The 23,443-nt window shown below is 37.5% G+C and overlaps 1 protein-coding gene, 3 long non-coding RNA genes and 1 pseudogene across 5 annotated transcripts; 3 read left to right on the forward strand and 2 right to left on the reverse strand.

The window, feature by feature from the left end:
- Positions 1-1,169: 1,169 nt before the first annotated feature.
- On the reverse strand, positions 1,170-6,152 carry LOC9322947 (annotated as a pseudogene).
- A 4,503-nt stretch (positions 6,153-10,655) lies between these two features.
- Positions 10,656-11,525, forward strand: LOC9324427. Its single transcript, XR_002328948.1, has 3 exons — positions 10,656-10,985; positions 11,123-11,137; positions 11,228-11,525. It is a non-coding gene; the product is annotated as an uncharacterized LOC9324427 (long non-coding RNA).
- A 197-nt stretch (positions 11,526-11,722) lies between these two features.
- Positions 11,723-12,438, forward strand: LOC110224268. The gene is made up of 3 exons (XR_002328949.1): positions 11,723-11,768; positions 11,915-12,008; positions 12,254-12,438. It is a non-coding gene; the product is annotated as an uncharacterized LOC110224268 (long non-coding RNA).
- Positions 12,439-15,067: 2,629 nt separating this feature from the next.
- On the reverse strand, positions 15,068-16,292 carry LOC110224267 (MADS-box transcription factor PHERES 1-like). Its single transcript, XM_021010243.1, has one exon. The coding sequence runs from the start codon at positions 15,963-15,965 to the stop codon at positions 15,114-15,116; it is 852 nt and encodes a 283-aa protein (XP_020865902.1). The 5' UTR covers positions 15,966-16,292; the 3' UTR covers positions 15,068-15,113.
- A 3,778-nt stretch (positions 16,293-20,070) lies between these two features.
- On the forward strand, positions 20,071-22,085 carry LOC110230759. 2 transcript variants are annotated; one of them, XR_002333931.1, is made up of 3 exons: positions 20,089-20,126; positions 20,268-21,753; positions 21,840-22,085. It is a non-coding gene; the product is annotated as an uncharacterized LOC110230759 (long non-coding RNA). The 2 variants fall into 2 exon arrangements; XR_002333930.1 differs by having other exon boundaries at positions 20,071-21,753.
- Positions 22,086-23,443: the final 1,358 nt, after the last annotated feature.

Here is a 23,443-nt window from a genome sequence, read left to right on the forward strand (position 1 = left end):
TAACCGTCAATATTTTAACAGACAAAAAAAGACACAATCGAGAAAAAAATATCGTCAATATTTTAACAAAAAGTTATGATAAAAAACAGAAACAAAAAAAGTAACCGTCAATATTTTAACGGAAAGTTGCGAGAAAAAAATACATCCAAAAAACTAACCGTCAACGAAAAAAGTAACCGTTAATATTTTAACGAAAAGTTGCCAGAAAGAAAAATAACCGTCAACTAAAAAATTAACCGTCAATATTTTAACGAAGAGTTGCGATAAAAAGACACAACCGAGAAAAAATAACAGTCAACATTTTAACGGAAAATTGCGATAAAAAGACACAACCGAGAAAAAATAATCGTCAATATTTTAACGGATAGCTACGATAAAAAGACACAAACGAATAAAGTAACAACCAATATTTTAACTGAAAGTTGCAATAAAAATACACAACCGAAAAATAACCGTCAATATTTTAATGAAGAGTTGCGATAAAAAAACACACCCAAAAAAATAACCGTTAATATTTTAACGGAAAGTTACGATAAAGAGAAACAACCGTTCAGAAGTGCAAAATGCATTTATTGAGGTTGTTATTTTGGTTAATAAAACCAATTTGATATGTAGTCTAATGGTTGATGTAAAAAAACTTCGTAGTATTACTAACTATACAAAAAATGCAATGAAATTATATAATGGAAAGACGTAACTTTAAATGAACTAATGCAACTATAAAGATATAACTGTAAACTGAAAAGATACGACTGTAATTGAACAAATATAACAGTAAATAATTCAACGAAAATTCAAAGAGAAAATTCAATAAAAAGACATAACCGTAAAAAAATAACCGATTTAAACGAAGGTTGCGATAAAAAGACGCAATCGTTCAAATGTGCAAATGGTATTTATTAGATTGCTATTATATATAGATTTGCATGTTATTTTTATGTTTTCGTCAAGACACATGTTATTATGAACCTGTGTTTTTGGGTGTTATAAGTTATAACTGTGGGGAAGGGTCCCATAATGGTAACAAACCATAGCTGCCAAAAAAAAAAAAAAAAAATGGTAACAAAACATCAGATTTCTTAAGACCACAAAATGTGAGCACATATTGTGAAACCATGATGTTATTATGAAACACGAGCTGCTTAAAAGCAAAAGACTGATACAAAGACGTGTTTGCAAAATAAGTCTAAGCATGAGTGAACATGCATCTTTTATTGAAATCTATAACAGCAAAATAAAAATAAAACTGTCACTAGATCTTAGTGATATTAACTTTGAGACCATGTTGCATGCGAAAAAGAACAGAAGGAACAGGTTCGGTTTTGTGCCCTTCAACGACCTTGATGTCATAGTTTCGTATGATTTCCGCAGCCACTGTCTTCATCTGCAAGAACGTTAACTTTTTTCCCAAGCAAGCTCTTGGACCAGCGTTAAACGCCAAGAACTTATATGAAGGTTCATGTTTTAACCTTCCACTGTATGAAATCCATCTCTCTGGTCTGAAATCTTCCGCGTCATCTCCCCAAACAGATTTCATCCTCCCTAATGCATACATAGATATGACAATCTTCCAATTCTCATCGACTTTATGCCCACTTGGAAGCACGTCTGGCTTTGCCGGTGACTTGTGGTTAAATGGGACTGGTGGGTATAACCTTAGCGTCTCACACACGGCACCGTGTAGATACACGAGCTTGTCTAAATCTGCGGGATCAAACCTCGGCATCTTCTTGTTAACCTCTTGTCGAATCTTGTTCATTGCTTCAGGGTTCTTGGACAGAAGCCAGAAGAACCAAGTGAGAGCTGAACTTGTTGTGTCTCTTGCCACTATCAAGAAACCCAAAATAGTGTCTTTAATGAATTTATCATCACTTGGTTTCAAGTACTAATATTCGGTCGTGTCCATAGTCATGTAGTATGTCAAAACGTCTATGGCCTCTCCTCTTGAGTGATGTTGAGTCCCAAGACTTTTGATCTCCTCTCTTTTAGCCGTTATGATCTTCTCGAGAAGTTGATCAAAAACCGCAAGACCTCTTTTCAATCTTTTCTCGAGTCCTACACCAATCCAATATTGGAGCCTCCACAAGAAAACCGGCTTGACATGTCTATAGAAAACTCTGTCAGAGACACCATCTACTGCGTCACCGAACTCAACCTTAGGCATTTCAATAGATAAACATTTTGGATCATACCCGGTCATCAAAATCAAAGATGTATCAAACAAGAATCTCTGGAACAAATCATGCAAGTCGACAAGGATATTTTTATCAACAGCGTACTTGTTGGGGTCGGATTTCACCCATCCTTTGAGACCGAGCCAAACTTCAACACCTCGGGTTATCCTGCTAGTCAGCTCGGGTACCCTGCCAGTCAGTCTGCCAGTCAGCTCGGGTATCCTGCCAGTCAGTCTGCCAGTCAGCTCGGGTATCCTGCCAGTCAGTCTGCCAGTCAGCTCGGGTACCCTGCCAGTCAGTCTGCCAGTCAGCTCGGGTACCTTGCCAGTCAGTCTGCCAGTCAGCTCGGGTACCCTGCCAGTCAGTCTGCCAGTCAGCTCGGGTACCCTGCTAGTCAGTCTGCCAGTCAGCTCGGGTACCCTGCCAGACAGTCTGCCAGTCAGCTCGGGTACCCTGCCAGTCAGTCTGCCAGTCAGCTCGGGTACCCTGCCAGTCAGTCTGCCAGTCAGCTCGGGTACCCTGCCAGTCAGTCTGCCAGTCAGCTCGGGTACCCTGCCAGTCAGTCTGCCAGTCAGCTCGGGGTACACAGTCAGCTCGGGGTACACTGCCGAGCCTTATACTGCAGTTACCCCGAGGCAAAGTCTCAGTGCTACCCGAGGCTCAGTGCTACCCGAGGCAAAGTCTCAGTGCTACCCGAGGCAAAGTCTCAGTGCTACCCGAGGTGAAATGTGTATTGTTCCCGAGGCGAAGTCTGCAAAGTCACCCGAGGCGAAGTCTTTAGTGTCACCCGAGGCAAAGTCTTCAGAGTGACCCGAGGCAAAGTCTCAGTGCTACCCGAGGCAAAGTCTCAGTGCTACCCGAGGTGAAATGTGTATTGTTCCCGAGGCGAAGTCTGCAAAGTCACCCGAGGCGAAGTCTTTAGTGTCACCCGAGGCAAAGTCTACAGAGTGACCCGAGGCGAAGTCTTCATCATCACCCGAGGCAAAGACTTGATAAATATTCATCTTCAAAGTATCATTTCCAAACAAGGCATCATTTCCGAAGGGTCATTTCCGATAAACCCGGAAATGATAAAGGAGAATCACGAAGGATTAACTTAAATCAGGAAATCTTCCAAAAAACTCCGAAGAATAAGGAAATTATCCTGATCCGCGATATTCTACACCGACTTCAAGATAAATGGAAATCTTCCGAGAATATCGCTGGAGAGGCGGTTTATCACCCCTATATAAAGAGACTCAAGGCTCTCACAGAGGGGGAAGCAAGATCGCTCTAGAAATTACACTACGCAAAGCTCTCACAGCACAAACACTTTTCCTTTTACGATCAAACTCTTGTACGATCAAAATCATCTTTTCATTAATAATATCAAGAACACCATCTTTGGTATCAATCGTTTCTGTTGTTCTTTGAGAATTCACGATTATCGTATCCCTAAAATAAAACCCTAGACAAATCTTGATTGTGTGAGTTTCGACTTCCACAGTTTGGCGCCGTCTGTGGGGATTACTTTAGAATTCTCTTACCCTAAGAACGCGAGACTCGAATACCAGAGAGGATGGTAAACGAAGACGATCGTCAGATACCGCCAGCCGGAGGAGGGAACCCTAATGCTCTGAACCCTCAAAATCCTCAAGCCGATCCGACAATCTTAGCAGCCCTAGCCGAACTGAAGGATATGATGGTTAAATTCCAGAAGAAAGCTGACGATCAAGAGAAAGCTAACAAAACCTTGGCGCAGCGAGTCGACGAAATCGCAACACGTGGGCAACAAAAAACCACGCGTTTCCAGACTCGGCCGCCACGAGCTCGGAGGGACTTCCCTGGCATCAACCCAACGAGACTCACGTTCGTGACGCCAACCGATAACACCAGAGTCGCAACCCGAGCCGACCCTGCCAGACGTGAGAACCAAGATGATCCCACCGAGCCAGACGCAGTGGACTTGACGGACGAGCCAGATGATCTGCAAGATGAGCGTACCCGAGCCGGAGCTAACTCCGCCGAGCGAACAGATCTCACTGACGATGAAGAAACTGAGGAGAACATAAGATGGGCCGAAGAATCCGAAAGGGAGGACGAGCTCAGCAAGATCCGAGCCTCCCTAGCCAAGGCGGAAGCTGATATGAAGCTCGTCAAAACCCAGATACATAGTGTTTCATCCTCTGCACCAAACATCGACCGAATTTTAGAAGAATCTCGGAATACGCCCTTCACCAAAAGAATTTCCGAAACGACGATGTCCAATCTGGGGAAGTTCAAAATCGACTCCTACAACGGATCAACCGACCCGAAGTGTCACATTAAATCTTTCGTGATATCCGTAGCCCGAGCCAGGTTTAAGCCCGGGGAGAAGGATGCAGGTCTATGCTTGCTGTTCGTGGAACACCTCAAAGGACCCGCATTAGAGTGGTTTTCTAGATTGGAACGAAACTCGATTGACAGTTTCGACGAGCTGTCGACACTATTCCTCAAACAATACTCCGTCCTCATCGACCCCGGAACCTCCGACGCGGATCTGTGGTCCCTATCTCAACAGCCCACTGAACCATTGAGAGATTTCCTCACAACCTTCGAAGGAATTACAGATGTAGCCGCTCTTTCGGCTTTGAAGAAAGCTCTCTGGTACAAGTCAGAATTCAGGAAAGAGTTGAACCTGTCTAAACCAACAACAATTCGCGACGCGCTGCATCGAGCCTCGGATTTCGTCGCCCACGAAGAAGAGATGGCGCTGCTAGCAAAGAGGCATGAGCCAACAAAACAGGCGCCCCGAGCCGAGAAAACCGAGAAAGCCCAAACAGGACCGCTAAGCCAGAAGAAGCCGGATCAGAGTGAAACGTACACGCACCACGAGGGGCACGTTTTCTCAGGAGCCCACAACTATCAAGTCGACGTAGGCCATGGGCGAGGAAGAGACTCATTCACTTGGACAAGATGTCAACCCCCAGGTGACGAAAAAGAATACTGCGAGCATCACAAGACCATCGGGCATCACACTTCCAGATGCAGGAGCCTCGGAGCAATATTAGCGGCCAAATTTCTAGCCGGAGAGCTTGGGACGAACATAACCCTCAAAGACCTACAGCCAGAACAAGTTCAGCCCAAACAGGTGGACACAGCAGGGGGTCCCGAGCCAAGGGAGCCAGAGGCTCCGAAGAGAGTCCGGGGAACACCCGACGAGGAGCGTGACGGAACACGACAAAGAATCTACATGATAATGGGAGGATCAGCGTTTTGCCCCGACACCGTAGCCGCGATCAAAGCCTATCAGAGACGAGCCGAAGCACCCAGCAACTGGCCATTCGACCAACCTAACGATGTAATCATGTTCGAAGAAAGTGAGACAAATGGGCTCGACATGCCTCATAACGACTCTCTGGTCATCACGCTTGCCATCGGAGATCACAACGTATCAAGGGTGTTGATCGACACCGGCAGCACTATTGACGTAATTTTCCGCGAGACGCTTCGGCAAATGAACATCAGCATGTCGCAAGTAAACCAGACTCCGAGGCCAGTACTTGGATTCTCTGGAGAAACCCTAATGACACTCGGAACTATTCAGATGCCAGTCCAGGCCAGTGGAATAACGAAGATAGTTGATTTCTCTGTCACAGATCAGCCGACCATCTACAACGCCATTATGGGCACCCCATGGTTAAACCTAATGCGAGCTGTCTCCTCGACATACCATCTCTGCTTGAAATTCCCGACGCCTAACGGTGTGAAAACGATATGGGGAGGCCAAAAGAATTCCAGGATGTGCTTCATGGCAGCATATAAACTTCGAAACATCGTCGCCGAATCTAAAGTCGAGGTCAATCATAAAAAGGCGAAGATTGGCCGAAGCAAGGAGAAGTACCTTGCAGAAAAGAAGGCGGCCGTAGAGAAGAAAGCTCTGGAGGCCGTTCTCGGAACTCTTGCTCCTCCCAAAGCGACCGATGAGCCTGAGGTAGAGATGACGAATCCTAACCCCATTTGCCGTCACAATTGGTTCTGAGGAGGCCGAGACTATCCCAGTTGTGGAAACACCTCAGGAAATACTACCGCTAAAAACCTAAGGTACGCATAAGCTTGAACTACGGGGTGGCTTGATCCCCGAAAAGGGTACGTAGGCAGCTCGTCCTCGGACGAGTTCAGCTACCTCCCCTTATCAAAAAGGGGGGGGGGGAGAGTGGGGTCCGTATATCCATACTCCCACTCAAACTTTATCAATTATATGTTTCCTATACTCCTATTCAAATTTTATCAAACTATATTTCTAAGTATACACTTCGGGTTTTACTAAACCTACCTCGGTCTTTACCCCGAAACTCGCCTCAGGAAATCAACACGGTCTAAACTCCGTTCTGTTCGTTTGGGCGATGGCCACGCCCGCGAACTAAATTCATCTACACCTCCACGGTTACAGCGCGCTATATAAGCATTCGAGACAATCTGGTCGAAGATATCCGACCAAAGATGAAATTGTCTTCAGAAACCCCAGTAAAATCTTAACACTGGTGCCCCAGTTCGCTTCTAAGCACTGGTTATCGATTGAATCGAATCGGGTCGCGACCGTGAACGTTCAAATCTTTCTGCTAAAACCCAGTTTATCTTAACACTGGTACCCATCTTTCGCTCCGGCTGCTAAAACCCAGTTTATCTTAACACTGGTACCTATCTTTCGCTCCGGCTACTAAAACCCAGTTTATCTTAACACTGGTATCTATCTTTCGCTCTGGCTACATAAATTCTTTTTTACTTAGGACAAAAAGATGTTTTGATACGGAAACTATTCAAAATCATTGTATTCTCTTCGAAGACAAGGATCTTTGAAAATAGCGTTTGTATTTACTTTGCAAAAATACAACGACAAAGTCATCCATGCACAATCTTACACTACAACCAAAAAAGAAGAAAAAGGACGGTTCTAAGAGTGCCGCCTCAGGTTCACTGGCGACTCGAAGCAGAAGTTAACAGCTCGGTCGACTCATTCATGAAGCTCGTCACACTTGCTCCCAAGTCAACGAGCTGGGGGGCTAACTGTTGGGGTCGGATTTCACCCATCCTTTGAGACCGAGCCAAACTTCAACACCTCGGGTTATCCTGCTAGTCAGCTCGGGTACCCTGCCAGTCAGTCTGCCAGTCAGCTCGGGTATCCTGCCAGTCAGTCTGCCAGTCAGCTCGGGTATCCTGCCAGTCAGTCTGCCAGTCAGCTCGGGTACCCTGCCAGTCAGTCTGCCAGTCAGCTCGGGTACCTTGCCAGTCAGTCTGCCAGTCAGCTCGGGTACCCTGCCAGTCAGTCTGCCAGTCAGCTCGGGTACCCTGCCAGTCAGTCTGCCAGTCAGCTCGGGTACCCTGCCAGACAGTCTGCCAGTCAGCTCGGGTACCCTGCCAGTCAGTCTGCCAGTCAGCTCGGGTACCCTGCCAGTCAGTCTGCCAGTCAGCTCGGGTACCCTGCCAGTCAGTCTGCCAGTCAGCTCGGGTACCCTGCCAGTCAGTCTGCCAGTCAGCTCGGGTACCCTGCCAGTCAGTCTGCCAGTCAGCTCGGGTACCTTGCCAGTCAGTCTGCCAGTCAGCTCGGGGTACACAGTCAGCTCGGGGTACACTGCCGAGCCTTATACTGCAGTTACCCCGAGGCAAAGTCTCAGTGCTACCCGAGGCTCAGTGCTACCCGAGGCAAAGTCTCAGTGCTACCCGAGGCTCAGTGCTACCCGAGGCAAAGTCTCAGTGCTACCCGAGGCAAAGTCTCAGTGCTACCCGAGGTGAAATGTGTATTGTTCCCGAGGCGAAGTCTGCAAAGTCACCCGAGGCGAAGTCTTTAGTGTCACCCGAGGCAAAGTCTTCAGAGTGACCCGAGGCAAAGTCTCAGTGCTACCCGAGGCAAAGTCTCAGTGCTACCCGAGGTGAAATGTGTATTGTTCCCGAGGCGAAGTCTGCAAAGTCACCCGAGGCGAAGTCTTTAGTGTCACCCGAGGCAAAGTCTTCAGAGTGACCCGAGGCGAAGTCTTCATCATCACCCGAGGCAAAGATTTGATAAATATTCATCTTCAAAGTATCATTTCCAAACAAGGCATCATTTCCGAAGGGTCATTTCCGATAAACCCGGAAATGATAAAGGAGAATCACGAAGGATTAACTTAAATCAGGAAATCTTCCAAAAAACTCCGAAGAATAAGGAAATTATCCTGATCCGCGATATTCTACACCGACTTCAAGATAAATGGAAATCTTCCGAGAATATCGCTGGAGAGGCGGTTTATCACCCCTATATAAAGAGACTCAAGGCTCTCACAGAGGGGGAAGCAAGATCGCTCTAGAAATTACACTACGCAAAGCTCTCACAGCACAAACACTTTTCCTTTTACGATCAAACTCTTGTACGATCAAAATCATCTTTTCATTAATAATATCAAGAACACCATCTTTGGTATCAATCGTTTCTGTTGTTCTTTGAGAATTCACGATTATCGTATCCCTAAAATAAAATCCTAGACAAATCTTGATTGTGTGAGTTTCGACTTCCACAGTTCTCAAGAATAGGAACAAGCCCTTGCCTTAATTTGTTTACACTTGTACTAATAAAAGTTCTACAAGATAAAACTAAAGCTTATATACACTGTTTTCGTTTGTATGTGTCTTCACTTGATCTCTCTGTTTTCTTCTCTCCCACGTGCGACTTCTTTCTTCTTGTATACACTTAGAGCAATCTCAATGGGGGTTTCTAAACATGATCCTTAATAAATAATAAAATATATATATTATTTAAATATTAGATGGGTACCTTAAATTTGGAGAAACTTAGTCTAATTGTTTTTTTAACTAAGAAACAATTGGACTAAGTTTCTCCAAATTTAAGGTACCCATAATTAAAAAATATTATTTATCTATACTTACACTTTAATTTTATTTAAGAAACCAATGTTTAGAAACCCCATTGAGGGTGCTCTTATCATTCCTTCTTAGATTTATGTCGCACTTTCCTGAGAATAATGCTAAGCTATTAAATCATTATTACTCTCCATCTTCTAGCTAGTATATATATGGAAAACATGTAAATTGTAGTCTATTGAACGATACCATCGCATGGGTCATTAAATAGTTGCATGTTCTGTGACCTCGCTCCTTAAGAAATAGTTGATCTACTGCTGCCATAAGAATGTTTCTTGCAAAACTAATGTGTCGAGTGTAACAATAATGCTTATTTAAATCTTTTAAGAATCTCATATGTTCATCTCAAATTGGTGTTGGCTTTAAAATCGCAGATTTCTCTATTACCGTTCACATTGGGTTAGCATTGCCTCATTGGTATTCAGTAGATTGATGTCGACATAAGAAGGTATCTGGCATTGTTATTCTGGGTACAATTTGACATGCTTTGATGGTGATTGTCAAGTTTTGATCAAGTCATTTCATGGAGTGAGAAATAATATGCTAAAAAGATTCTTATACTAATATTTTCTGTTCATGCTAAATATATCCACAATAACTAACACAATATATTTGTACGAAAAAAAAAAATTACATTAATTGAAGAAGACACTACAAAAAAAGCTCACATTGATAGCACTGTTTTATAGCACGATTTTCGAAATTACTATCGAAGATAAAGTTGTAATTTGGTTTTGATATTATAGCAGTGCATAAATGCTAAGATATAGTTTTGGGATTATTGTTTAAAATGCCCTTTTTTGGGAAAAACTTACGAAAATGCCCTTTTTTGAATAGTTTACGGATTTTGTCCTTTTTTAACACTTAAAAATGTATGTATTTAGGATTTTTTTTTCCAAAAATACGTACTTTATACCAAATACTAAACCCTAAGAACAAATGGAACCGACTAAACCCAAACATAACGAGTGAAACGCATGTTAAATCATATTTTTGGAACATGAAAAAGGGCAAAATGCATAAACTATTCAAAAAAGGGCAAAATCCACAAATGCCCTTATAAAAAAGGACAAAATCCGTAATTTATTCTATAGTTTTAGTAAGCGGGAAACTTTTTTCACTTACTCCGCCAATTACTTAGCCAATTTTTCACTTTTTCGAACTCTTTTCTTATTTTCTCCTTTTTCTTTTGTTCTATCTCTTTTCATTTCAACACTTGCTCGAAAACCCTCAAGCTTAATAATTCTGCCCTAAAATCTCTTATACACACTAACTCCATCATCTAGCCACAAATTAAACCCTCAAGCTTAACACTTCTGCCCTAAATTCATAGCCGCTAGCTGTGTAACTTACCGTCGGCCCTAATTTCAGATCTATTTTCTGGATAGAACTCCGATTGAAGGCATGTGTATCTTACTCAATTGATTTATTTCTTCTATTGTACTTATTTCTTTTGATTCGGTGTAGTGACAGTTCTATAAAGTTTCGATTTTGGTTTAACGGTGGGGAACGGAGATCTGTTAGGAGACAAGGTTTGATAGAATCGGCGAGGTTTCTGAGTTGTGCGAGTAGCGGACGTGTGATGAGGGAGCCATCTATGATTGTGAGGGAGGCTGCGGCGGAGCAGCTCGAGGAGAGGCAGAGCGATTGGGCTTATTTTAAGCCTAGACATTCACGGTCTTTGTCGGCGACTTTACAGCCTAGACATTCACGGTCTTTGTTGCAAACATCGTCTTTCTTCTCATTTGATTCATTGCCGCTATTAAATTCAGCCGCCGATTTTGGTGTTGATGGAGGAGAAGTTCCGTTTTGGTGTCGATTGAGGTTTCAGATTGGTCTAATTTGGTGAAGGAATAACCGAGAGAAGGCTTTGTACAATTGAGATGGAATCAAAACGATTGGTTTGGCGCAATTCCAGGAGCGTTGAAGGAGCTGCAAGTGAGTTCATTTTGAATTTTCAATCCTATTCTTGTTTAATATGTAGAAATTTGATTTGGTGATTCTCATAACAAGTGTTTTTATGTCAACGAGAATGTTAATGTAAGTGACTTGGATTTGGTTCAATTTTCACTAAGGAATCACGTTGGAGGGTAAGAGATGGAGATTTAATTTGGGGATTTAAAGGATTGAAGATGGAGAAGGCGAAGGATTTTGTGTTGATTTTTGAAATATACATGCAGATGGTAGAACGATGCCACAAAGTTCTTGTTCGAAAGGCGCTGGAAGTGATTACAAGTTTATAGATGGATGGAATTTGTATGTCTTGATTTCACGATATCTTTCAAATTGTTTCTAATCGTGCCTGTTATTTGGTATTATGGATTGCAGATACTATAACTCACTTCCACCAATAACCAAGGTTTTACATGTTTCAGTTGATTGATAATGTGCATGTTGGTCTAAACGATTCTCTTTTACTTTGCATTCTTCTGTTGGATTGTGGCTTATGTGTTTTGTTTTCCTTGTTGTTCATTTTTTTTCCAGACCTTCATAAAAGGGATTTGACTGAATGGGAGGCAATTCAATGAAGATGTTGCAAATTACGTGTATGTTGATTTTTGCAATCATATTGTTGAAAGTTTTCTTTGTTTTTATATCGTGTAAAGAGTTTATGCATATTGTGATAATTAGATATAAGTTAATAGATCTCAGTTTGTTTTTTTTAATTGGTTATATGGCTGGCTTGCAACTGCTCATTGGGCTGTTTCAAAATAGACAAAGGTAAGTTTGTTTTCTTTCTTTTGACTTTGTAATTGAATTCGATGAGTGTCTCTACTTTTCCTATTTTTCTTCAACATCGTGACCCTTGACTGACTAAATATTTTTCCATGGAGCTGAGTGTTGATAATCGATTTGTGTATTTGCAGGAGTTAAAGTGAAGCCAAGAAAGTCGTTTACTCTTAAGGCTACTAAAGCAACAGGAATAAGAAGACGTCACCTGTCCCATCTTAATATACATGGGTAAGTTTGTTACTTCTAAATTAGTACTTGTAGTTCTTTTTGACTTGACTGATCTTTGGCTTATGCGACATTGGGGCATGAAATTAAATCTAGGGTAGTCAGACAAAAAATATCGTCTTAGGTCACCACAACAATCACTCTTATGTACTAGTATGTGAATTATCTAAACCAAGTTGACATAACATCTTCTACCTAATTTTCTTATCTGACAATATTTCTCACTTTTTATGTCAAATTATATGAAGCCAATGCAAGAAGATGAGCAAGCTTGGATGGGTTATATCTCAAGAAGTTAGTTTATCCTTATGATGTTAGTTTTATTTTGGTTAAGACTTAGGTATACTTTCGATGTTAATTAGTATAATGATTGGTATGATGTTATGTAAACATTGTTCAAAATTTATGAAATATTAAAGTTTTTCTATCCAATTAAATAAATTCTAAAAACAGGATTCAAATATAAGAATTATATAAATCAAATAGAAAAAATTGGAAAAATTCATAAATTGTTATGAACAACTAAATAATGGCATTAAATTATTGCTATGAAAAAGTAAATAATAACACTAATAAAGTGCTATTGTATATGAAGATACTATAGCAGACAAAATTAATGCTATCGTAGGTGGGGCATCTACCATAGCTGCCGAGATCATAGCAGTTGTAATTTCGCTATGTATTACCTACGATAGCAGTTTTTCCGCGCTATCAATATACGTTTTTCTTGTAGTGAGAGCTTACAAAGGAATATATCCATTACATTGAATAAGAGTTTACAAAGTCATTAAAAAGAAGCGGGTTGATATGATTCATCCAAGTATCAAACCCTAAAGCAACCAAATCCAAGCCCTAGACTTGCACAAAAAGAAAGTGCAAACTCTTAGATATATTATTGGTTTAGTGACTTCGTTTTTCGTTGCATCCGAGATTCCAATTACCTTGACCCCTTTAATCCTAACATATCATTAAACATGCGATGCAATATATTGAGAATCTGAAATGATGAGTATATATAACTAAGATATCGCATCCATTGTTGCGTAAAACAATGAAAAAAAAAACAAATTCATGTATAACTTTAGTTTGAAACGAATAAGAAATAAAAGATAACCATGAGAATGGATGACGGTTTCAATTTTACACCATTTTGGAAAACAATTTATCGACATTAGCGACTTTAAAAATTGCCTCGTTGGTATTCAGTAGACTGATGTCTACATATAAGAAGGTATCTGGCATTGTTATTCAGGGTACAATTTGACATGCTTTGAAGGTGATTGTCAAGTTTTAATCAAGTCATATCATAGAGTATTCAAAAGATTTAAGAAATAATATGCTAAAAAGATTTTTATACTAATATTTTCTGTTCAAGCTAAATATATCCACAATGGCTAATACCATATATTTGTACGAAAAACAAAAATATATACATTAAATTGAAGAGGAGTTTTCAAAAGAATATATCCGTTACATTGAATAAGAGTTTACAAAGTCATTAAAAAAAAGCGGGTTGATATGATTCATCGAAGTATCGAACCCTAAAGCAACCAAATCTAAGCCCTAGACTTGCACAAAAAGAAAGTGCAAACTCTCGGATATAGTATTGGTTTAGTGACTTCGTTTTTCGTTGCATCCGAGCTTCCAATTACCTTGACCCCTTTAATCCTAACATATCATTAAACATGTGATGCAATATATTGAGAATCTGAAACGATGAGTTTATATAACTAAGATATCGCATCCATGGTTGCGTAAAACAATGAAAAAAACAAATTCATGTATAACTTTAGTGTTAAACGAAACATAAATAAAAGATAACCACGTGAATGGATGACGGTTTCTATTTTACACAAGTTTAGAAATTTGTTCATCGGCATTAGCGACTTTTAAAAATTGATATTATTTATGAAGAAACACAGCATTGTTTCAAAAGAAAATACACACAAGTCATTTTTAACAGGCAAGAATGTAAATTATCGACTAAATATATTTAGGTCCAACGCATAAAATTTACTTTATTTGCGATTCTCTTGATCTCAGAAATCTTATCCAGTGTGGAAACAAAGCGAAAGAATAGACTTTTAAGATTCCTTAATTTCTTATGTTTCCGTATCTTGCTAGATTTTCTACGTACTATTCTATGTTTTTCCCAAAAACGTGCCAATATGTGGAAAGAATTGTGTTTTCCTAAAAAAGAATGAGGGCTTGATATCCAACGTATTCATGTGTCACGGATGTTCAGGTTAAGCTTAATTTGGAAACTAATAACTTCATCGGGTTTATTATTGGTGGTTACGACAATATATTATCCGTTAGGATACTTTTTAGGATGGTAAGGATTCTAATTTAGGTTCCAAGACATGGCAAAGCTATTGAAGTTAGGGTCAATTACGGTTGAATATGTACAGCAGGAGATTCGCAATTGTCAGCACTACTATACATACTTTTGTCTTTGATTTTTGGCATCCCACGGGACGCCTTCTCGACTCCATAGATGAGATATGCATTAGAAAATTAGGTGGTCACCTAAACTACGTAGTTGAGAATTTGCTATAAACATCTTGAAATAGTATGGCACATAAAATTAAAATCCTTTTCTTTTTTGTTATCAGCATTTGAATCCAACAAAATATGGCAATGGCATTCATAATCTTTTTTAGTTAAATTCTAAGGAGGAGGAAAACCTGACATAGCAATAAAATATATACAGGCAGAGGAAAGAAATTGACTTAATCAAAACTATTTTAGATATTTTTTATCTTTTAAATAATTACAAAGCAAATAAAAAAAAAGTAAATAAAGAACTTGTTTTAAAAATAATGTGCACACTTATGTTTACTTGGAGGTTAGTATTTAAAAAGATAGTTAAAACTATTTATTTTGTAATGATTAAACTTCTTCAAATAGAACTAAACTTTTTGAGGCAAATACATCAATGGAAACGAACTTAAAGAAAAAAACTTTTAAGTATTACAACAATTAAAAAAAAAAACATCACATATAAATTTTTTTTTTTTTTTAGACCGGATAAATTTTGTTTTCTGAAATGGAAAAAAAAAATGCAGATGATCAAACACTTCACTCGAAATACATCCTTTAGACTAGCTAGAGATCATTGGTGATGTTAGGAGCACAAACATCAGTGAGGACAGTGGTGATGGTAGTGAGACCATTGATTTCAGGTTGGTAGTTGTTGATGTCCAAGCAAGGAATGCCCTCGTTCTCTCCAACATTAAGATTTTGATTCAAATCCAAAATCATACTTTGATTTGAATCTATATTCATTTTCATATTAAAATCATGGATTTTCTTTGGAATCTGATCATAAAAATCAAAAAGAGTCTGATATTGGAACTTAACCGGCTTTTGCTGATCTTGATTTTGATATTGAATCATATAACCATCAAATCCGATTGGAGCAGATGCATCCACACCAATAGGAGCTGCCCCAATAGGAGGAGGTAAAGAAGAAGAAGACTCACCGTTCTCCGTAAGGATCTCAACCCTACGAATAAGACCATTGAGATACTTATCAATAAAGAAACTCAAATCTAGAAGATCTCTTCCATGAAGATGATAAACATCTATCTCCCCTTTGAGACAACCGAACATTAAATCTCGAATTTGAGAATTTCGGTTCTCATCACGTAGCTTTTGCAGTTTTTCTGTTTCTTTGGCGATCCTTTGACGTATAAATGTCTCTTGATCCACCATCTTCTTGGTCCGGTCTATCACCGAAAACTCCATAAAATTCGACACCACTTCTTCAACGCCTTCCTTTGATGGCCAAGCCTCCGGGATCGAGTTGTACGGGCTATTGATGACCGCACATGCTTCAACATCACATAGAGTCACTAGCTCGTGGAGTTTCTTCATGATTCCTTTCTTCCTTTTGGTGAATGTTGTTTTCCTCACTGTATCATTTTCTATGAACGATAACTTAACCTTCCCCCTCATATCTATTATCTTTGTTATGTGTGTTTTGTTTTGTTTTGTTAGAATGAGGAGGATTGTTTATATAGTAAATAAAAGGTTTTCAACTCAATAGGTTTTTCTTATTTCTTTGCTGGACTAATTAATTTTCAATTTTACTAAATTTTTAGGATAGATATTAGTTCCACCCTTACGTGTAGGCATGTGATATATTGAGGGTAAAGTGATAATCATTTAGTTTTACAGACAACCCATACATATATTTTACCTTTTGAGGAGGGCATAAAAACAAGACATTTAGGAAAAAAATTGTATCACATATGTAATGAGATTTATCCTTCATTTAGGATGTCCATTTAAAGGAAAAAAATTTACATCAAAGGTAATTTAAGATATTTCTTCAATCTCTAAATTTTTTTTATTTATTATTAATTTTATATCAATATAATTAATAAATTATTTAAATTACAGGTAATATTAGTTAGATAGAAAGTTATGTTATGGCTAAACCGTGAAGCTTATGAAGCTGATCCTACAAGTATTCACCATTGTCGAAGAGAATCCGGAGCTTTTAGGGTTTTTTAGTCTTCTCAATCAATAGAGTATCCAGAATTCAGATTCCAGAAGACTTGGTTCTAGACCTAGTTAGACGACCTAGTCTAGAGATTTGTTTACTTACACTGAAACTTGCATAATTTGTGTGTTTTTATTATTTTGAACCACTGTTTTCTCATGCCTTCATTGTTTTCTTTGCGTTAGTGCTTAGAGGTCATCAGTTTAACTCTATATAGCAAATTTCTCAGTTTATTCTAAAACCAAAGACTTTTAAGTTTAAATATATAAACACTACGTTCTTATGTAGTATACACAACAAATATCAGGATCTTGTAATATCTAAGTAAATATAACTCAAAATACAAGGGCTGCATGTTACAGTAGGCCAAGTGTCTAAAGGATATATTTATATCTATATAAAGATTAACAAATTAAAAGAAAAAGAAAAAATGTAATTGCTTCCAGTACTCTTCAAATTTTCAGGATCAGTTATGGTTTTTATGCCATTTATAACCCTAATTTAGCATGTGTCCATGGTGGATAAATCATCAAAGTTGTAAAAGAGAGTGCAGTAAGACGAGGAGGAGGTGAAGGCTGGTGATGGGTGATGGGAGAAGGAGAATTAGTTTATGTCTTTATTATACTTTGATCGGATTTTGTGGATAGAGATCGAGTTTGAGTACGTATAATTTGTGAATTGCTTTAGGTCTTTTTGAGACTTTGATCAGATTTTGTGAACGTATAAAAGTTTTGGTGAATTTTCATTAAATTGGATCGGAGAAGAGTTTACTAAAAAAAGAGAGTTTATATGATTCATCGAAGTATCAAACCCTAAAACAACCAAATCAAAGCCCTAGACTTGCAGAATTAGTCTCATTGGTGGAGTCTCTTGAGAATTGGCCCGCTTTCTCCAATCTTCTCGATGAGTTTAGTTTGCTTCGATTAAGTTTTGCGTTAATAAATTGGAACGGTGTAGTTAAGTTTATATTTTTAACAATTTAGCATCACATGCAATCTCAAGGCGTATCTAAAAGTTCTAACATTATGACTATCTCTTTTGTTTATCCTTTTTTCTAATTGAATAAAAATATAACATAATATGAGACGAAATTTTTTAAATTAAGAAATAAAACATAAAGTTAAGAGATTTGTGTGATTTTCAATAAACTAAAGTGGTATATATATATATATATATATATCCTTTTCAAATATAACACTTAAATCAAATATTTACTTTTATTCACACTTAAAATTTTAAAAGAAAATTCTAAAGTGATAATTTAAGATATTTAACTTGTAATCTCTTTTAACATGTTAAAATATATAAACTCACTAGATTAGATTACGGGGCTTTTGATTTGATTATATTAGATTATAAATATGATGATATGTCCAATGTTAAAAATACTTAAGTTGTGAATATGGTTTTACAATATATTCAACCAATTAGTTTAAATTTCAATATGGAGATTTTTATGAAAGAAATCATCAAGTATCTACCAATTCATTTGAAACCGTCAACTACATTAATTATTAATGAAAAAAATCTTAACTAAGAGATTTAAATGAAAAAATCCCAGAAATACTAGTCGGTTCATTTAAAACCCATTAACTAAGTTATTAACAAAAACCTTTAACAAAAAAAAAATTTATTGACAAAAAAAACCCATCGAATATTACAAATATAATTTAAACAAATAATGTAAAGTATCGACTATATACGTTTAGACGGAATGATAAATCAAAAGGTTTTTTTCACTAAAATGTCGTATGTGAGGGCTTTTCATTAATTATTTAGTTGTGGGCTTCTAAACGAACCAATTAATATGTGAATGATTTTTCATTAAAATCTCTTACTTGAGAAGTTTTTTATTAATAATTTTGTTGAGGATTTTAAAACGGATCGATCTATACTTAAAAATTGTTTTCTTAAAATCCCTCCAATATGAATTTCTCGAATAAATGAATAAAACATTCAGAATCTCCCAATCTGGAATATTTTCATGCAGTGTTATGGCTTTCTACTTTTATTTAACAAACGCATTAGAATATGAGTATATGATCAGAAACACATTTGATTCAGAACAAATAAAAATCAAATAAGTAATTAAATAAAGATCTTGGATAATCATCTCGATAAAAATTTGAAAAAAATATAAGTAAGTGAAACTAAATAATAATAAATTAAAATTACTTTAAACAGGAATTATACGATAATCGATTCACCAATTCCTTTTTAATAAATAGAAACATGAAATTAAAATTTGGAAACATGTGGTAATCTGTTTATTGGAAACCAAATATAAAAATCAATAAAAATTTAGTATTTGCTATACATTTTAAAATCCATTCAACTAATTGACTTATATCACGATCTCGTAACTTATTATTTTCGTACTGAACATATGTATGTTGGACGTATCTTATTTAGTTTGCTCTTGATGTATAAGTTAACAAAAAAAATATAGAAAATAAGTAAAGTTGTTTGGACAAAAAAGAAAGGACAATTTCAAAAATAGCACCAAAAAAAGTTTTTCTTCCAAAATTAGCACAACATTTCTAAAATTCCACAAATATCACCATAAACTTCAATTAAACTTAATTCAAATATAAGATTGAAAATAAAAATGAGAGCAAACACTAACCTAATATTAAATTGAATCAAAATTTCTTTTAAATAATGGAAATATATACCCAAAATTAGAAATAGGGAACCCAAATATAACACCAAAAACTAATACTAAAATTTAAAAAAATCTCTTTTGTATGGTGGAAATATATACTCTAAATTAGAAATAGGAAACCCAAATATAATACCAAAAAATAATATTAAAATGAATCAAAATCTCTTTTAAATGGTAGAAATATATACCCTAAATTGAAAATAGAGAACCCAAATATAATATTTTAAATTTATTTCTTGTTTAGTTTGGTTGAATAGTTTTTATATAGGAATTGTGGTTATATTGAAAAAATAAACTAGTGATAATACTTTTAGAACAAAAACTTAATAGTAGGACCATGTACACTGGTGATTTTTCTCAGTATCATTAGCCCAAAAACAATTTTATAATGGACCAAACCACTTAATTAGACCTGATCCGTATCAGTCCATTGATACATGTGATACTCAGTTTCATGCGACGTGTCGGTTTGCCATTGGACCGTGAATATATTTTTTGGTTAAAACAGAGAAAAAAAAAATCATTTATGGAAATGATTTCTGGAAACTCCACCGATTCTTCTTCGATCCATTTCATCTCTCCATACCTTCTGTGTAGATCTAGGTTTAGGGTTGGGTAGATGAAAGTCTTGGTTTGTCCCAGAGAGCTTGAACTAAAATACAAGAAAGTCCCCGGTCTCAGCTCTTTTGGCAGAGCCAAGGGGCGCAGTCACGCCGGAGCTCATGACCCTAGAGGCGGTCTCGCCAATGTGCTTAGGGTTAAGGCCACTAAGCCTAAGCTGATAAATATCTTCAAGCAACTGTTTAGGGTTTTTCACCTCTTTCTCAACTCTCTGTCGAAAACCTAGCAGTCGGCTCTTTCCCAGTTCTCCATGGGCAAGTCTAAAAACTTTGTTTGCTACTTCTCTTTAGGTAAGAGAGAGCCTGAAGATGATGTTGATACTAAAGTGAATCTTAAGAAGCGGAAGAAAGATGTGATTGCTGCTGTCCAAAAGGAAAAAGCTTTGAATTTGTTTCGGATTTGATTTAAATACTTTGTATTTGATTTAATATTTGTAACTGATTCTATTGTTTTCATGGTTTTGCAGCTGTGTGTGAGTAAGAGGATGGTGAGAGTGGTCAGATTCTGAAATGGTGACAAGCTGCATAGGTGAAAAGGTAAACTCCAAAATTGCTTTCAACTTTAAATTATGTGTGTAAAACTGAACACTTGAATTGAATATAGATTATGAAACTGAATTGAAACTGAATTGAATAGAGATTAGGAAGTGCATACTTGAATTGAATTGAATAAATTTATGAAACTGAACATGAGTGAAACAAAATTGAAACTGAACCCTTAAATTTAATAGAGATTAGGTAGATATGGTTGAGAATGCAGTTGTCTTTAAATGGAACAATGAATACATATGAAGTAGAAAGGAAATTGAATGGCATCTCTGTAACTTGAAGTCTGTTTATTGTTCAATGCAAACTGTGAGAATAGTTTCTGCAATATTCTTTGTGTCGTTGGGTTTTCTTTTTAAGAATTTGTTTAGATATAGTTAAAGTGAAATTAAATGGTGATGAGACATTAGTCAGCTAGACTGAAGTTATGTTGATGGCTAGGGTCTCAGTGACTTCAATTACTAAATCAAACACATAGTTCAAACACATTAACACCCATATTCAATAGAAATTAGGTGGATTTTTATTGAGTCTTTTCCTTTATAATTACTCTATGAGAACTTAACAAACCACTTAAACTAAACAAAAACCCAAAATGGCTTCCACCTTTAACTTTTCCTCCTCTCAGCCTTTTACCAATTTGTTGTTTAGCCAAGAAGAAAACCCAACACCTCTCAGTCTTTCACAGCCTTCTTGTTCTGAATCCCAAACACCCACATCCTTAGCTAGGGAACCTAGAGTGAGATGGAGTCTTCCTGAAGAGAAGGCACTTGCAAGTGCCTGGCTCAACACATCCAAAGACTCAGTTGTGGGGAATGAGCAGAGATCAGCAGCCTTTTGAGATAGGGTTGCATCATATTATGCTGCGTGACTTGCTTTCTCTAAGCACCATCTGAGAGGCAAACACTTTAAGCAGAAATGGCAAAAAATAAATGAGCTTGCATGAAATTTGTTGGCTGCTATGAGTATGCATCTCGGACTCCTCGCAATGGAGAGACTGACGATGACATTCTAGTGCTGGCCTACAAGCTTTACCACCAGGATCAAAAAACCAAATCAGTCTAGCATGTGTGGAGAATCCTCAAGACTGATCAGAAATGGTGCAATTGGTGTGAGACAAAAATCAAACCTGTCAAGAAGAAAGCTAAAACTTTCTAAGGTAGAAGAAAAGAGTTTTCAAAGGCTTATAGGGGTCAAGGCATCCAAGGCTTTAGCCAAGTCCAAAGGTAAGGGAAAGAGCCAATTCTGTGGCTGAACTTCAAGGTTTGTGAGAAAAGAAGGAGAAAGATTTTGATGTCAAAGAGAGACTCTCTAAGCAGAAGCTCCTTGACAGCCTTCTTGGAAGGTCTGATGGTTTGAGTGAGCTGGAAATTGAACTCAAGAACACTCTTATCAAAGAATCTAGTGGTATGTATTGTTAATTAAGTTTTTTTGTTTACTTAATTATGTAAATATGTAGTATTATTTGATCTTGTTTGCTTAATTATGTGCAGGAACTCCTCTAGAATCTAGTGGTGTCGGCAAGGAAAGGAATCTGGTTCTTTGTTGCTTTCATGTAAAGTTGTATTGCTTTGTTTTATTCGGATGTACCAAACATTTTCTATGGTCACAATGTATTAGTACTTTATGGTCAGATTGTTGTTTTTTGTTTTTATTTTGTATGGTCACAATTGTTTGTATTATGTACTTTATGACTTTGTTGTATTTTCACAAATTCTCTTATATATATAAGTTATATCTATGTTCAATACAAAAAAAACACTTCTCATATTTCTATTACAAAACTCTTCTCATATATCTCAATCTCCTCTCAATACAAATATTTGTCAATCTTCTCTCATTACAAATTTCTTTGTCAATTACAATTACCATTACCAAATCTCTTTTTATTGTTTTACTTCTCAAAGTTTCTTGTACGTTTTATTGTTTTTTTATTTCTTTTAAGTTTTTTCTGAAAAAAAAATATTGGCATCTCATTCTGATGATGATGACACTTTAGATGATATTATGGAGGAAAGATTTGAAAAATGTTTTGAAGATGGTTTAGATAATTACAGTAGACGTGTAGCGGGGAAAGAAAATAAAAAATGGCTGCTAATATAGAGAGAGATCGCGACGAAGGAAATGTTTCATTATGGAACGATTACTTTTCGGATGACACCGTTTACCATGATCGCATGTTCCGACGATTTAGAATGAGCAAGCCCTTGTTCGTTCGTATTGTTCAATGTCTCTGTCAATTTCCATATTTCCAACAAAGGGGGATGCTACTGGAAAGCAAGGTCTATCTGCCCTATAGAAATATACAGCCGCAATTCGGCTTCTAGCGTATGGTCTTGCAAACGATGCGATGGACGAATACCTCCGCATGGGGGCAACCACTGCGGATGGATACCTCCGCATGGGGGCAACCACTGAGCCAAGCCCTAGAGCATTTTGTAGATGGTAAAATAAATTTATTCTAAAATGAGTATTTGATGAGGCCTACACTTGAGGATCTCCAACGATTACTCCATTATGGAAAGGAACGCGGATTTCTGAGGATGGTAGGAAGCATTGATTGTATGCATTGGGAGTGGAAGAATTGTCCTACGGCTTGGAAAGGCCAGTATTCACTCGGACATGGAAAACCTACTATCGTTTTAGAGGCCATGGCATCACAAGATCTATAGATTTGGCACGCTTTTTGGGGCTCCGCGTACGTGTAATGATATAAATGTTCTTGACCGCTCACTGGTGTTTGATGATATATTAGAAGGTCGAGCTCCACGAGTCAGTTCTGAAGTCAATGGACATCAATACAAAATGGCTTATTACCTCACAAATGGTATATATCCGAAGTTGGCAACAGTCATCCAATCAATTCCCCGACCACAAGGACCGAAAACATCATTATTTGCTTGTTGTCAAGAAGCAGTGAGAAAAGATGTCGAGCGTGCTTTTGGAGTCTTGCAGGCTCGGTTTGCTATTGTTCGAAACCCAGGTCTGTTTTGGGATAAAGAGAGAATGAGAAAGATAATGAGAGCATGTATCATATTGCACAATATGATTGTAGAAGATGAACAAGACCAAGAGACTCAGTTCGATTTATCTGATT

Source organism: Arabidopsis lyrata (genome assembly GCF_000004255.2).
Source record: "Arabidopsis lyrata subsp. lyrata unplaced genomic scaffold ARALYscaffold_2, whole genome shotgun sequence".
Classification (NCBI taxonomy): domain Eukaryota; kingdom Viridiplantae; phylum Streptophyta; class Magnoliopsida; order Brassicales; family Brassicaceae; genus Arabidopsis; species Arabidopsis lyrata.

Bases quoted from the DNA above. Each gene is read 5' to 3' on its own strand.
- LOC110224267 (XM_021010243.1), bottom strand. From the start codon at position 15,965: ATGAGGGGGAAGGTTAAGTTATCGTTCATAGAAAATGATACAGTGAGG.